Raw genomic sequence first — 14,831 nt, forward strand, 5'->3', positions numbered from 1 at the left:
AGGAGGGAGGACTTGAGTCATGCGTGGGTAAACTCTGTTCCTCAAGCGTGGTTTTGCCAATTGCCCACGGGTCTGAGTGTCAAGGTGTGCGTTTGCCACCGGGAGGGCTTGCCCGGGCTGGCAGGGAGCAGGAGGAGGACAGCAGGGAGGGAGCTGACAGTCGAGGAGGTTGCCAAAGGTGAGGGCTGAGAAGAGGCGCTGGGGCTGGCCTGGCACGTGGCTGGGTTGCTGGCGGAGCACGGGCACCTTGTCCTCAGGCAGATTTGTGGGGACGCTGTGGCTTCGCGGAGCTGCGCGTCACCACGTGTAGGGCAGAGGAGGGGGCAGCGCAGCCCCCCCCCACCCTGCTCCTTACCGTGGTACACGGCCCCCAGCTCTGCCAACACTCCTCTTTCAGACAAACCCATTGGATTTGCCAAGTACAGAGTCGCCTCCCCAGCACGTTGTATATAAATAAGAGGCTCATGCTCTTGGCAGACGCTGTAACGAGCCTGGAAAAAATTACTGTTAGGGGTCTTGGGCCAGTGATGAGATCTTGGAGTCTTCCAAGTGACAGAGTAATGACACGGACCCGGGAAACGCCTGGAAAATAGCCTTCCACCTGGTTCTGGGATTTAGAGTCATGAAATTCTACCTAAAATCTGCCCAGTGCCTATTTGGGTAAACCTGGGAGATGGTGTTTATGTGAACCTGGGAGATGGCTGTTCCTTCATCTTCTGAAGTCCATACTGATGAAGCTCTGCTAAAGCTCCAGCATCACAGACTAGCATGCTCTGTGCTCTTCTGTACCTGTAAATGAGTATTAAATGGATTGCAGGGAACCAGAAGGACTGTCCTTGACCCAGGAGCCTGGGAAAATTGACAGAGCACCCTACAAGCCTGCCCTGTGCCCTGGGGTGTAGAAGTGTTGCAGAAACACCTGTGCTGCCCCACAGCTCACAGGTAGTTCCAGGGAACACTGGGATGCAGAGAGGGAATGGATGATCTGTCTTTTTCTATAGGATATGGACAACAATAGTCTTTTTGCCTAGAAAGGACAGTCATGAGTCAAGTATTGGAGAAGATTTCCAGTAGAGCACAGGTTTTGGAAATAGCCTGGAGATCCCTGCTCTTCTCACCTTCCTCCGTCTGCCCCAAGAGAGGGAGCATCAGCCTGGGACTTAATAGGATTCACCCATCCCCTCGTGGAAATGCTATTACCAGGGACCTTCACAGCCTTCAGCTCTTTACAGCTGTCTGAAGAGATGCAAAGTGTGTTTGCCAGCAGGGAAGGGAGTCTTTAAAAAGCCCTTTACATCTCGGAAGACATCCGGTAGCAACACTGGAGATGTAAAAAGCATTAAATACTGAATTGAGCTTGACTGGAAGACAAACTTGGAGCCAAATGCGTTGATTGATTTGCAGGAGGGTGACTGGAATGAGATGGCCTGGTACCCCTTCTATCCATAAACCATCTCCAAAGCATCCGTGGGTGCCATGGAGTCTGTCCATTGGTTCAGCCATGCCTGCCCTGTGCCTGGCGTCATGTCCATAAGACCACAGTGCAGTGAGCCATCAAGGAGCTGGGTGGAGGGGTGGGTGCACAGTGTGGTCAGGATACTGTAAAGCACCCCTTGTTTTGGTAGGGGGATGCAGGGCCATGGTGGAGAAGGCAAGGCAGAGCCATGAGGATAGGCCATGCTGGGCAGATGTCAGCGCTGCTCAGGATCCACCACCCCCCCCCCCCCAGCTCTGTGCTGCAGTGCACATATTCGTCCCGTGGACTGCTTCTGCCTGCCCAAGGCAATGCTTGCTGAGGCCAGGAGGGCTGTGCCGTCCACATCTGGCTGTGCCCTGCACATCTGGCCATGTTGCCAGCACCAGGACCACGTGCAGGCAGCAGAACATGTGGCTGCAAACCGAGCACTGCCACAGCCTGGGCTATTGGTTCGGAAACCTAGCTGAGCAGTGTAAGAGCAGCAAAATCACCCAGGGCAGTGGATTTGGGGTCTTTTTATTGGTGTGTCAGCAGGCTGGGATATGTAGGAGGGAAGCTGCCCATTTCCAGGGATTGTGCGAGCAGGAAGGGCAGCTATTGGAATTCGAAGCCGCTTCCTCCACTGTAAATTTGTTCTTGTTGTGTTATCTCTGGCTGGGCAGGGCAGGGGAACATCTTGGCTCTCTGATTTTTTTGCTACAGTATGTTTAGGTCAGCTTCATTGGTCCATGATAACATAGGAGAGGCATTCCTGGCCTCACTAGCGAAGAATTTTCAAGAGTAATACAGGAATCTGTCATCCCCCGATGTCTCCTGAGGGCTTTGGAAAGAAATGAGTAAGGAAAAGGATGGTGGGTTTAAACACACGAGAGGTGATGGAAGTAAAAGTAGCTGAGCCATCCACTTCCTCAGGCTCCAGTTACTGTGCAGGGATGCTCTCATTTCATGCCTTGGCAAAAGGCTTGGATCAGCCTCCACTGGACACCGCTAAACTGGAAACCATACAGTTTTAATTGAGCTCTGAGAGATACAGGAATGGATCTCACGTAGCTGCTTTCTGGTTGCGTATCTGGATTCTCCTACAAAACCAGTAGCAGCAGTGCTGTAACTCTACAGATGACCCAAATCTGACTTAAGTGTTGTTTTTAATTAAAAAAATAATAGTCTGGTTTCTGCATCTGTCTGTTGGCTTGTCAGAGGGACAGGAATCTTCTTACGTATTTTGAAAAGGGCACTACATCACTGAGAGAAACAGGCTGAAAACTAATGGAGTTGTTGTGGGAGGTGGAGGAGGAATTGGGGAAGGGAAGCGGAGTTTGTTTTGGATGACATTTGTCAATATGATTGATGCATGCTGTGCTGCATTTACATACAGATCAGGACACCGACAAGCATGTGCTTCCAAGTAAATGTGAGTGAGCCCCAGAGCCCAGCCTGGCCATGGGAAAGCTGCTGCTCAGTGCTACAGCAAGGGCTCCTTATTGCTTAAAGATTCGCAGCGGGGGGAGACGGGGGACCGCCTACCACCTAAGCAATTTCCAGTGACGTGGCTTTTTATTATTATTATTTGTTCAGACTATAATTCCATGTTTCCTGAAATAACTACCAAGTATTCATCAGGCAGCTACTGCCTTTAGCTGCCTTTTGTGCAAATCTGAAGTGCTTCATTACTCCCCCGGTGCATTTTCTTTCTCTTACAGTAAATCTGAGCAGCATCTGTGTGGTGAGGGAGGCAATGCAATCTTGGGTTGAAAAGGAGAAAAGGTCTGGCAGGCACAGGAAGCCAGTGAGGAGTTCAGGGAGCACAGCCCTCGGGGTACAGCATCTTTTTGCTCTGGAGGAGAATTTACGAGGCCACTTCCAGGACACACAGCTACATCCCTCAAATTCTAAACCCAACCGGTTGCAGCTCTTTATTGCTGGGCTGAGGATTTTATTTTTAAACAACAGTTGGTTTATGACTTTTTTTCCCCCCTCTTTAGTAGCAATGTGATAGTGCTTTGATCGCTGCTCCAAAAGGAAATGCCTGTAATTTCCTGTGCGGGTCTTGCCAGGTGCTGGGCTCCATCAGATCTCCTGGAAGCTGATGGGAGTTGAGAGCGCTCTCACCTAGCAGAATCCTCCTTACTAGAAAACCTCAGAGAGTTGAAATTTCACTTGGGTTTTGAACAAGTTAAGGCCAGAACTACAAAGGGCATCAGGCTCTGGCTTCCTACATGGCAGATCTCTTCCATGCTGCCTTCCCACTGAAGACTTGCACTCGGTCCAGCTTTTGCTTGGTGTGTCCTTTTTGAGGCATTGACCGGGCAGGAAATCTGACAGACTGGAGGAAACCTGGCTAAGAGTTAATCATCTTTATTTAATAATAATTGGCGGTGGTTGTTCATACACCTAAGGGTCCTTTAGGTCTCGAAGGTTTGGGACACGGTCATGCCTTCTTGAGGGAGAAATTCCTGAAGTTCATTTGGTCCTGAACAGCATGACTCAAGGGAGGCAGCTGCCTCCTAAAAGGGCATGTCCCGTGTTTCAAGGGTTCTCAGTAGCTCCCAGTCCAAGGGATTGCCTGCAACACATAAAGCTGAACTATTTTGGTACCTGGCGAGCATCTCTGGGTGTGTCATGGTGGTTGTGTGGCTGCAGCCAGCAGTCTGCAAGAGGAACAGAGAGGGAAGCGTTCAAATCTTGCAGAGTTTCAGCCCTGGAGGCATTGCATGGAGCTGCTAATGCTTGCAAAGGGGCCAAGTAAAAGGGCGTAATCAAGTGACCTGTGGCCAGAGGAAGAGTTAATTGCAACTGTAGGAGTAGTTGGCAGCCTCAGTGGCTGATGGTCTTCCTCGGCCTCAGGTGAGGTTGGTGTCTTCAGGTACGCAGAGCTCTGGCAGGGCGTATGTGAAGAGCTATCCATGGACCAAAGCAAGCCGATGATAGGAAAATTCCCTCGGCCATGGGCTGATGGAATTGGTCAGCATACATACCTATACCTAAGTATATGCTAAATCTCAGCCTATTGCTATAGCGGCCACAAGCTCCCTAAAGTTGTCAGTTTTGGAGAGCTGCAGCAGAGGAGGGAGCTGGTGGTTCCCACGCAGACCCTGCTGCAGCTTTTTCTTGAGGTTTCATAACAGAATTAAGCAATTTGTGTTGCGTGTTGCCATGGAGACTGTAAATCACTGTCATGCTGGGCTTCTCTGTCAGGGAGCCAGTGTCTTTAATTGCACTAGCCTCCCCTGCAAATCCAGGGCTTGGTTCTGAGCTCATTTACCTGCTGTAATGGCTTTGCCCTGGGAGCTCTGCCTCGAGAAGAGCAGAGCTGGGACCGGAGATAGAGGTGCTAGCGCATCAAATATCAAATATCTGGGGTTGATTTTATTATGGTCGTATGTGGCCACACCTTTGCTCAGATGAACAGAAATTACGGTTTACACAAGCTGAGATCTGTCCCACTTGCATTCAGGGCAAGTTTTGCAATGAGGATGGGGATTAGATATACTACCTACATGTTGCAGTGACCTGTTCGGGCTTGGTGGTCTGGTTGCACAAACTAAACTGAATTTCTCTGTCTTTGGTGTTTTTCTATTACTTGGCTGCTCTGAGGGGATAGCTCAGCCCTTCCACTCCATCCCCATGTCCAGACAAATAAATGGGGTTGTATGCAGTTTATTCTGCCTCCATAAAAAATCCTTTTTGCGGAGGAGGCTCAGTCTCAGTGACACTCTTGGGTCAGCGCTTCTCTTTTTTCCTTGCCATCTACCCTATAAGTAGCCACATTTCTGACTGTCTCAGCATTACTGGCTTGTGCTGTCAGGACACAGATCTTGCCAGTGCGTATGAAGATGATGGTAATAATCACCCTCCTTCCAGTGACTTAACCAGAGCCCTGACGGCATTCGTCAGCGTAGGTTATGGATCCTTCTCTTGGCTCCTTCAAAATAAACAACTATATAAATTGTAAGATGATTATCATCAGAGCTTATTAGCATATTACCACATGCTGCTTTGTATTCAGACAATAGATAAAAACGTCTGTGCTTCATTTTTCTCAGTCAGATCTACAGCAAACACGCTTATTCTTGCTCCCATCTGAGCAGGACTGTGTCAGTACTCTTGCCAAACACATGAAAATCAGCCCAAGTCTTGCGCACTTGCCCGTAGCGACGTAACCAGCTGGTGTGGAGCTCTGCACACCTTTGGGAGTGTTTAATGTTTTCCAGGAGGTGACATATGTTTCTTTTAAGGTTTGATTTATTGACTGGTTTAGATGATAATCTTGTCAAGGCACGAGCTGTCTTCTTGCTTTGGTTATCAGGGCAGGTGGAGGTGTAGAGGGACTGAAGTACTTGGCTTTTTGGAGGGTTTGCATTGCGTACCTGCGTGTTGGGAGCACAGGACCTGCCATCTCAGTAGAAGGAGGAGTGTTTCCATGAGCAGTAGAAAGATCCCTGCAGAAACATCTAAACTTGCTGCCTTTTGACACTCAATAGAAGTATTCGACTGTGCATGCTAGCATCACCTAAAATGTGGGGAGTTGTGCTTAACAAACCAGCCTACAGTTCTTGACTTTTCTTCTTCTTTTTTTTTTGTTCACTTCAGTTCTTGCTGTTCTCCCCAGAATACATGGTACTCAGTCTGGTAGCTTAGATGTACAGTATGACAAAACTTGTGGAATTGGTGGGAAGCAAATGCCCTGATTCAACCCATAAGCATGTTTGTCAGAGTCACAGTTTGTACAATGGGCTAAATATTATCCTAGTACTTTGGAGAGCGTTCCATGCAAGATAAGCTGGAGGCTTCTTAGGAGCAAGTTAAAGAGGCTGGTACAAAATGTCAATGAAGATGTAATGCTTGTCTGCTGAGCAGTAGCTTGTGGTTTTGTGATGAGGTCAAAAATTGTGCACAAACGGAGTATGGTTTTCACATCCATGGCTTTTCCCCAGCCCTGTCAGTAACAATTGGTCTTTCATACTGCCCAACCGGAGCCACTTGGCCATGTAAAGAAGGATAGAGTGAAATCTTGGCCACGGGCAAAGCAAAAAATTGTCATCAAATGTGTTGGGAGGGACAGGGTTTTAGCCAGGATCTCTGTCCTAAAGAGCCTGTGAGGATTGTCTGACCCAAGCAGGATTACGCAGAAAGAAAATTTGGTCTTCCAAGCAAAAATGAGAGATTTAGTTGAAATTTGTAGGTTTCTATGCAGCCAAGCATGCTGCTTGTTGATGGTGTGATCTTGTAAATAGGAGAAAGTTGCTTACTCTCCCAAAAATGGGAGTAAGAAGCTTTTCCTTGGGATTATGGTGAGGAACTGCAGTAAGACTGGTTGAGAGCTCAGCTGGTGCTTGGTCTCCTCCCTGTCTAGCAGCTGTTGCTTGCAGTGGAAATTCTTGCTGTTCTCAAGAATTTCTCCAAAGATAGTTTAGAAACAAGCAGACTTGATCATGTTTCTTCTTGCTCTGAAAATTTTGTCTTGTCTCAACTTGGACAAGAGGCCTTTGCAGTTCTTAGAAACCGCAGCGATCTCACCTCTGTGATCACCTTCTCTCTCCCTCTTAAGGAGTTTTATTTTTAGAGGAGGAACTAAGACATTTTCTATACATTTGGTTCAAGGAGAAACATCCAGTACATGACCTTAATTAGAGGTCAAGGCATTTAAGCTGTACACCATGTAGATTATCCCTATGGCAAGTTATTCCTGTATTTGCAGAAGTTTCTCAAACGCAAGCTGTACCTTATCATACCTAACGTGGTGCTGGAGAGGATGGAGGAGGGGACATTCCCTCATTTTAAAAATTGAGGGGTTTTCGCTTTTCACATTGAGCTGTGACAGTAGGTGGGAATGTAACTCCCCGAGTTGTGTCCTGCTGGCACTAGTTGGATTACGGTATGGTGATCAGAGGCAAGAAGTAGCAAGGAAGCCTTGTCCTCATGCCTACCTTACAGACAGAAAAGGCATACAGTGAATCACTCAAGTTTCATCGTCTTGATATTGTCTTTGGGCATGCTGTGGTTTGAATGGTGCTCTCACAGCATGCCTCGGGTCACCTGCTAACACTGAATGTTTTGGAGGGTTATATTTTAGATTATGGCTCAAATTCCACAGGCTGCTTTGGCCTGAGGATCTTTTTTCCATAAGTAAAACTTAAACTCAGATGTGAATATTCACAACTCATTTTATTTTGTCTCCTTTCATGCACTTACCTGCATGCGTGGGAAGGTGGGTGTGTAGTGAGGGGGAAAGCTGCTTAGTAGAGTTGTGAAACGACTGTGAAAAGCCCTTTCTCAGGGGCTGAGGTCTCCAGTATACAGTAAGGAACGTGGGACCCCCAAGCAACTGCCTTTATGGTTCAATAATTTGGATTAAACTGAAACAGTGATTTAGGAGGAGGGAACTAGAGAAACTAGCAAATGAACTTGGAAGCCTGATATCTTCTTCAATATGAAATCAAACCATTAGGGGGTTATGCTCTTGTCTGTTTGAAAAATGGTCCAAGTTGGCTTTTGGGCCTCTTTGGAAATGAAGTGTGTTCTGTTTGGAAAATATCAAAATGAAAGAATTTCTGGGGAAAAAAAATATTCTATCCTATAGGCTGAAATAAAATTATATTAGTTGGTGGCTCAGCTTGCACTGTGCACGCAGCAGCCCTGCAGTCTCAGCTCCTAAGCACCACCTGGGCCAGCTGCAGCACTGAGCGCATTGGCCTTGCTCGGTGCTTTCTGAGAACAAAAAAAGTTAAAATTCTCATCTGAATGAAGAAAAATCCCTACGGTTATTGGGGAAGCCTCCAAAAGCTTGTAATGGGTAGTGGGGTTGCAGATCGGGATGCCAGCAGTTTAGGGAGGCTTTCCCAGAGCAGGTAGTCCAGAGTAGTCCTCGTCCCCGCTCAGCTCTGACCCCAGCCAGCGCCTGCAGCCCAAAGGGCATGAGCAAAACCAAAATGGGTGGGAGCAGGTGCCTACAGAAAGTGTCACCACACTTGCTTCTGTGCTGTACGGCTTGTGTCAAGAAGACCGATACCAAGGAAATCAACTGCCCTCTCTTGAGCCTTATCATTAATTAGGATGCGTTTTTTTATTTTATTTTACTTTTTGCTCTCTGAAAAACCTCCCAATGACCTCTGCAATGGTTATTCAGATTTGGGAGATGGCCACCCATTGCCTATGTGATTTGAGTGAGCATCGGTGTTGCCCACGTGCGGCAGGTGGGGAGGGGGGCACTGCCTTCAGCAGCATACGTATAAAACCTCTCGCCTGGCTGCTTCTTAAATAAGCAGTCGCTGCTGGTGAGTGTTGAAACGGGCCGTTCAGAAATGGCTGCCTCTTGTCCTTTCTCAGCACACGTGTGCCAGTGCCCAGTTGCACCCGGTGAATTTTTTTTTTCTTCTTTCTTGAAAGAGTCAGTTCCTCTGCAGCTCGCCCGAGATGAGGGGAGCAGTGTGACCGTGCTGCAGGGGAAGCTGCTCTCCTGGCTCTCCAGGCTGTGTCATAACCACAAAAACCAGTCTTCCTGCCACGGCAGGGTTGGGGGTTTTTGTTGTGTTTTTTTTAAAAAGCAAAACAAAAACACCTGTCGTTCCTGGCCTGCTGCCTTCTTGTTTTTATTTCTCAAACTTGAAAATGAGGGAGAAGAAAGCAGCTAACTGCATTTTTGTCTGCCACTGGAGCCAGGATTGGACCTTTAACTTCGTTTTCATCCATCACCCCTGCTTCTGCCTGCAGATCTGCCCCGAGGACATAACATGCCATTTAATGTTTGCTGTACCCTGGGTTAAGCAGTGAAGGGTGGCAAGGCTCTGACCTCTCAATGGGATTTGGTCACTGGCAACTGGAAATTATCTGGAACTTGACAGCTGCGCTGACATGGAGTGATTTTTGGCATGGTCACCTGGGCCCAGCCCCTGTAGGAAAGGTATTCAGATGATAAGTTTTGCACACGCGTTTGGTGTCAATTAGTGATGCTTGTAGATGAGGCAGGAGTAACCAAGCCAGAGCGGTGGGGTTGTCTGCACTCCTAAGTGATGGGTCTGAGTTGCGGTAGAGCTGTTGGGGATAGTAGGTGCTGCCGGTCCTGTCCAAAAGAACTTTGGATGTCAGTACTGCCTTCATCCTCACTTCTTAGGCAGCAGGTAGAAGCTGCCTTGTGCACGTTGCCCTCTTTTCGTTGCTAACGAGTGATCGGAGATGATCTCTTTCTCCAGCAGGTTTAGCATACTGGAAGCATGGCTACAAGTGCCGTTCCCAGCGAAAACCTCCCCACGTACAAGCTGGTGGTGGTTGGAGACGGTGGCGTAGGGAAGAGCGCGCTCACCATTCAGTTTTTCCAGAAGATTTTTGTGCCGGACTATGACCCAACTATTGAAGACTCTTACCTGAAGCATACAGAAATAGATGGGCAATGGGCAATTCTTGATGGTAAGCAAGCGACTCTTGTCATCCCCCTTCCCTTCTAGTTCAGCGTAAGTGCAAATAGACCTCAATGCCTCCCACACACAGCGTATTGTGCCCTTCTGTCCCTCCTACTCTGCTGTGGGCTGCCAGGAATTTGAGTGCAAACTGGCCTATGAGTGGCAGTACGTGGTCTGCAGCTGATCTCCAGCAAAGCTTCTGCTTCCAGTTGCGTTGGTTCCAGTTCTGCACAGAAATGTTTCTTGCGGGAGTGTAAAAGCGTATAGATCATCATAGATATTTGGGATTCTTTGAAGGGTGAGTTATAGCACTGTGAGGTGGCTGTTGCTAATGATACTTGATTGTGGTTAGGCTCATCCCCTGGGAAATAACAGTGAGTGGGTAACTGAATGAGGGTTATAACCAGAAAGAACATTTAATTAAAACTGTCATCCACTGACAGTGAAGAATGGAGACACCTCTTAATTCCCATCATTCAGGCGTGATGTTTTCATATCTAGTTACCCGTTTCATTTAAATATGGGTAGGGTACCGGCCTAGAGAGCTGCTGTAATCAAGATCTTCAAGTTCTTTGAAGAAAAACCACTTTAAACAAACAAACAAAAAGAAACCAAACCAGCCAACCCCCCAGAAAACCAAAACCAAAAAATCTTGATTCTGCAGTTGAGGAAGAAGCCCTATATTACTTAAAGCTGCAACTTACTAGTTTGTGCTGCAAGAGACAGACTGACCACAGCCATGAGGGGAACCTTGCTGTTAAATGTTGTAAGTTTTGTTTGACTTGATACAATAATTAGGTAGTACATAAAAGCAAGCAAATATTTTGTCCCTTAATGACCCAAGTGCATGTATGTGGCCACTAGCACAACTGAACTAAATTTAACCTCACTTGCATCGAGTTCCTACCTCCACCCTCTTGTCATGAAGACGCTCAAGATCTTTGGTGTCTCTGAGTATGTATCATTGGTGTGTGGGGACAGAAAACTGGGGGACTGGCATAAATGGTGGAATGTGGAGGCTGGTGGGGTTTGCTGTGAAGACCATAAGCTTGGTCTAGAAACTTGAGATCTTAGTTGCACTCTTAAGGATTTATCGGATACAATTTAGTGAGTACAAATGGCCCCAAGGTCCTTAAAGAACAGCCTATAGTCAGTATTAAAAAAAAAAATAAAACAACTTAATCTTGCCAACATTTGTTCATTTAAATATGTTAGTAGTTGATAGCTGATATGAGGGAACGTTTATGAAATTGGTGCCCAAATGTGTCTCTTGCTGTCATCTGCATCAGAGATACATGCTCTCAATTAACCATCATGTAATGTACCTGTGCACCTTTATTTTTAAAATGCCAGTGTTGTATAAAAGAAAAATCCAATCCTGCTGTAAATGAAATCCATTCTTTCCTTTTAGTCCAGAATCTAGCCCTCTAAAACAAGCAACCTTTATCTTTGCTGGTATGCCCCGTGTTCTGATACAGCAGTACCAGCTGCTGTACACATTGGTGTTGGCTGAAACAGCCTGGGTTTGTAAATTATTTGGAAGTAGAAAAGGCATCTTTCACTGAATATTTGGAATTTTTGTTTAGTCAAAAAAACCCAAAAAACAGCCTTGACCTGGGTGGCAGTGGGGAAAAAGGTGGTTTTCCAACAAGCAGAAACTTAACCCTTTGTTTTAATGAAAAAGCCTTTCTTTTGCTCAGATGGAGTTTAGTGGCTGTACTCAGGCTGAACTGAATGCAGCTGTGGCCTTGAATGGCATGTTGGGAATCCCTGACTTTCAGAGTTCATGTGCCCACAGATGCCTTGCAGCCACAGAAGTGAAACTGCAGCTTCTCTTTCCTACCGCTTGAGATTTTGAACAATCAGAATTTTGGAAGAAAGGCAATATTCTTGCTTGGAAAAGCATGTGAGCCTTTACCATCTGCCCAGTAGAAACAGGGCATAAAGACTGACTATCACATGTGTCTTCTGCCACATCTTTCTGTCATAGGCTTTGGATCTAGGCCATCCTTGGAGGTCACCATATACTTGGACAGCTGCTCTTGTTGTGGTTACACGTGGTTGCATGAATCACTTACGGTATAAAATTAGGGGCAAACATGATAGGAAGGGTAAAGATGCATCATGGTAAATTCTAGACTTTCCAGTTGTCCTTTATGACCAAATCCTTTACAAGCTGATGTTTCGTGCAGTGCTTTGTGGGAAGAAGCTGCCCACCCCCAAAATAGGAACTAGTTTTAGAAGATGAGACTACCGACTGAGGATATAGCGTGAGGGGCTCCATAAGTTTCTAAGTTTGCAGAAACAGTTATTTAAAAAAAAAAAAGCCAAATACATTGGCATCCAACAACTTAAAAAAAAAAAAAAAAAGAACACACAGCCCACCCTCTTCCAGGCTGTTGTCTGAGTAGTTCTGTGCAAAGCATCTCAAGCATTTGGTGTCTGCACCAGCATTATGTTGTAAAAAACCCCTTGTGCTAGCCAGCTTGCATAAAGCATTTGGCTTCCCTCCATGAAGACCTCCACCCACATTTATTCAATAGCACTAACTGGCAGCACGATGAAGTGTTTGACTTGCATTTTTTTCCTTTGCTGAAATCTCTCACTGAAAGTAGACTTAAATGGAATAGGCTTTTATTTCAGATTTTAGACCTTGGAGCCAAACCTATGTTCAAACTCTTCTTTTACATATTTGCTCTCTGGCTTAGGCGTGTCTCTGTGTCTATTTTCTCTCCAAAGAAGAGTCTATGATAGTTCCCTGCCTCCCAGAAGCTTGTGGGACCTGTGCTTGGTGTGTTCAAGTCCAACACTACACAAAAATACTTCACTGTTGGCCTTACGCCAACTTTACAAGACCATCGATGCAATGTTTGGAGGACAAGTGTTGTAGAGTGGAACAGGACACTTAACCTGAAAAAGAGATGCACAGCACTTTTTCAGTTGCTGCCACCCCAACGAGGTTTTAAGATTAGCCTCCAATTTTCTTCGCATATCTTATCTGCAATTATTCCCTTCTGTTCATGCTGAAATCAGCACGGTGATGTGCTTGGTTAAATGCATTCACACGCAGGTGCCGTATAGACACATCAGGTCAGAATTAAGTCGGGGCCAGAGTTAATCTGCTTTGATTAGCTGTTGCTCCAATTGAGTTGCTATCATTAATTTTGTACGCTCCTTTCTGTGTGCAGACTAACTTAGAAATTAGCAGAGGGGGTTTTTTGGTGTGGCTGCAAAATGCCGGTCTGGAATTATTAATCTGGGCATGAAGCCAAAAGTGGAATACCTTAATATGGCAAAAAATTCCCAATGGTTCAAAATTCCTTATAACCACACAGAAATAAAAAGGTGGTGAGGAAGAGGAGAGGAAGAGATGGCCGCAAGCACGTAGCTTGGGCACGTTGATGAATTGGGCTAAACTCTTAGCTGTCAGTAGGGCTGTGCCAATTGGTACCAGCAAAGCAAGGAATTGTGCCTGTGTGTTGGGTGAAAGGAGACTGTGGTCTCCCTCGTCTTCTTTTTCCTTCCCCTGGTATGATTTAGATTAAACTCTTCACTGCCTAGAAGTTGTCTTCCTACTCCTGAGCTTCAGTTTTCCATTTTATTTCTCATCTTCCCAAGTCCCCCTCTCAATCCCTGGGTCCTCTTGCCTTGGGCTAGACCTGCACAGCCCTGGTGTGCACCCCTGTGGAGTAACACCAAGCACCGTTCCTTCCCCCAGGCTCCCTCTCTGCCTTTTTCACCCGTGTCTCCCATGCTTCCCTTTTTGCTGAGGGTTTTTGCTCCTCGTCATCCCAGGACAGGCTGTCTGCTTTTCTGCTTTTCTCCTCAGGAAGCTTGGGAACAATTCAGCCAGGAGGCCAGGGAGAGATCGAAGGTCGCTTCAGACTTGCAGGCAGAAGGGTTGGTTTGTGGCTCGCTTTCTCTTTTTTATTTAAACTTTGGGTAGCATCACTGAAAGAATTAAAATTCAAATTAAGTTTGTACTTTCATTCTCTTATTTGTGTGTACAGTATTTTCCCTCACTTAATTGCTGGGATTTTGCAACCTTGAAAGAGGGTTTTTTGTCTTGGGTTGTGGGGATTTTTTTCCTGCCAGGAAAATTTTGATGTTGCAACATGGAAAACACAAGGCTTTGAATACTTGCCCTTTGTTAGAGAAAGAGCTCCTTCAAGGGCTCGCATCTTTATTCTGTTTATTGATGTGGAAGCCTTTCTTCTGAAGGCCTCTCTTTTCTTTTTCCTTAAAGAAAGGGCAAGAATTCAAGTACTCGAGTTTTCCATGTTATAACATCTGTGTATTTAGTTAGGGCACAGAAGAAGAGCTCATAAAAGCCCCAGTGTTTCCCCGTCGTGTGTTTTTCCCCGAGGAAAACTCTCATGCCGCCGGCAGTGTGGCTGTTATCTGAGAAGGAGCAGAAGCATCAGAGTGACCAAGCGAAGCTTCTCCCTCGCCTTGTGCACCGCATGGGCACCTCATACCTCTTCAGGGTGACTTGGGGTGGGGGAATACAGAATATAAGCCGTGGCCCCTGCACTCCATCTCCTCAGCGCCCAGAATACTCATTCCTCAGCTGAAGCCAAGAGCTGATGGGGGGTGCCCTCTCCCACCACACTGCTGATGGAAGGAAGACAAAGACTGTGGAGATGGCTTTCCTCAGCCTGGGACTCTTTAGTTTGACTTGTCAATTCAAGTTAAGTTTTCCCTTGAGTTTAGCTTCCAAGCTGCAGGGCGGCTGGGAATGGAGTTTCTCTCTGGCCCCACCTTTTGAAGCAGAGCTGCTGTGCCGAGAGGAAAGCAAGACTTGGAGAGAGGAAAGCAAGACTTGGAGAGAGAAGCACCATGAGGAATCCAGCTCTGTAACCTCTGGTCCCCTGACAGTGCCACATCCCCAGTTCTGCTCTTTGTTCCAGGGACTTTTCCTGTATTTCATATTAAGAAGTCAAAGAAGCAGAAAATGC

The 14,831-nt window shown here is 46.5% G+C and overlaps 1 protein-coding gene across 2 annotated transcripts in view; it reads left to right on the top strand.

The window, feature by feature from the left end:
- The window catches only part of MRAS (muscle RAS oncogene homolog), a 40,981-nt gene that overhangs the window by 12,534 nt on the left and 13,616 nt on the right, over positions 1-14,831 (top strand). Inside the window, exon 2 of one of the 2 annotated variants that reach the window (XM_010568574.1) lies at positions 9,670-9,880. In XM_010568574.1, coding sequence (XP_010566876.1) covers positions 9,688-9,880 — 193 coding nt within the window. In that variant the 5' untranslated portion in view covers positions 9,670-9,687. Of the gene's footprint in view, positions 1-9,573; positions 9,881-14,831 lie in introns of those variants that run through there. The other variant, XM_010568566.1, reaches the window with a different exon arrangement.

Source organism: Haliaeetus leucocephalus, unplaced genomic scaffold (genome assembly GCF_000737465.1).
Source record: "Haliaeetus leucocephalus isolate CR32 unplaced genomic scaffold, Haliaeetus_leucocephalus-4.0 Scaffold1, whole genome shotgun sequence".
In the NCBI taxonomy this organism is placed as follows: domain Eukaryota; kingdom Metazoa; phylum Chordata; class Aves; order Accipitriformes; family Accipitridae; genus Haliaeetus; species Haliaeetus leucocephalus.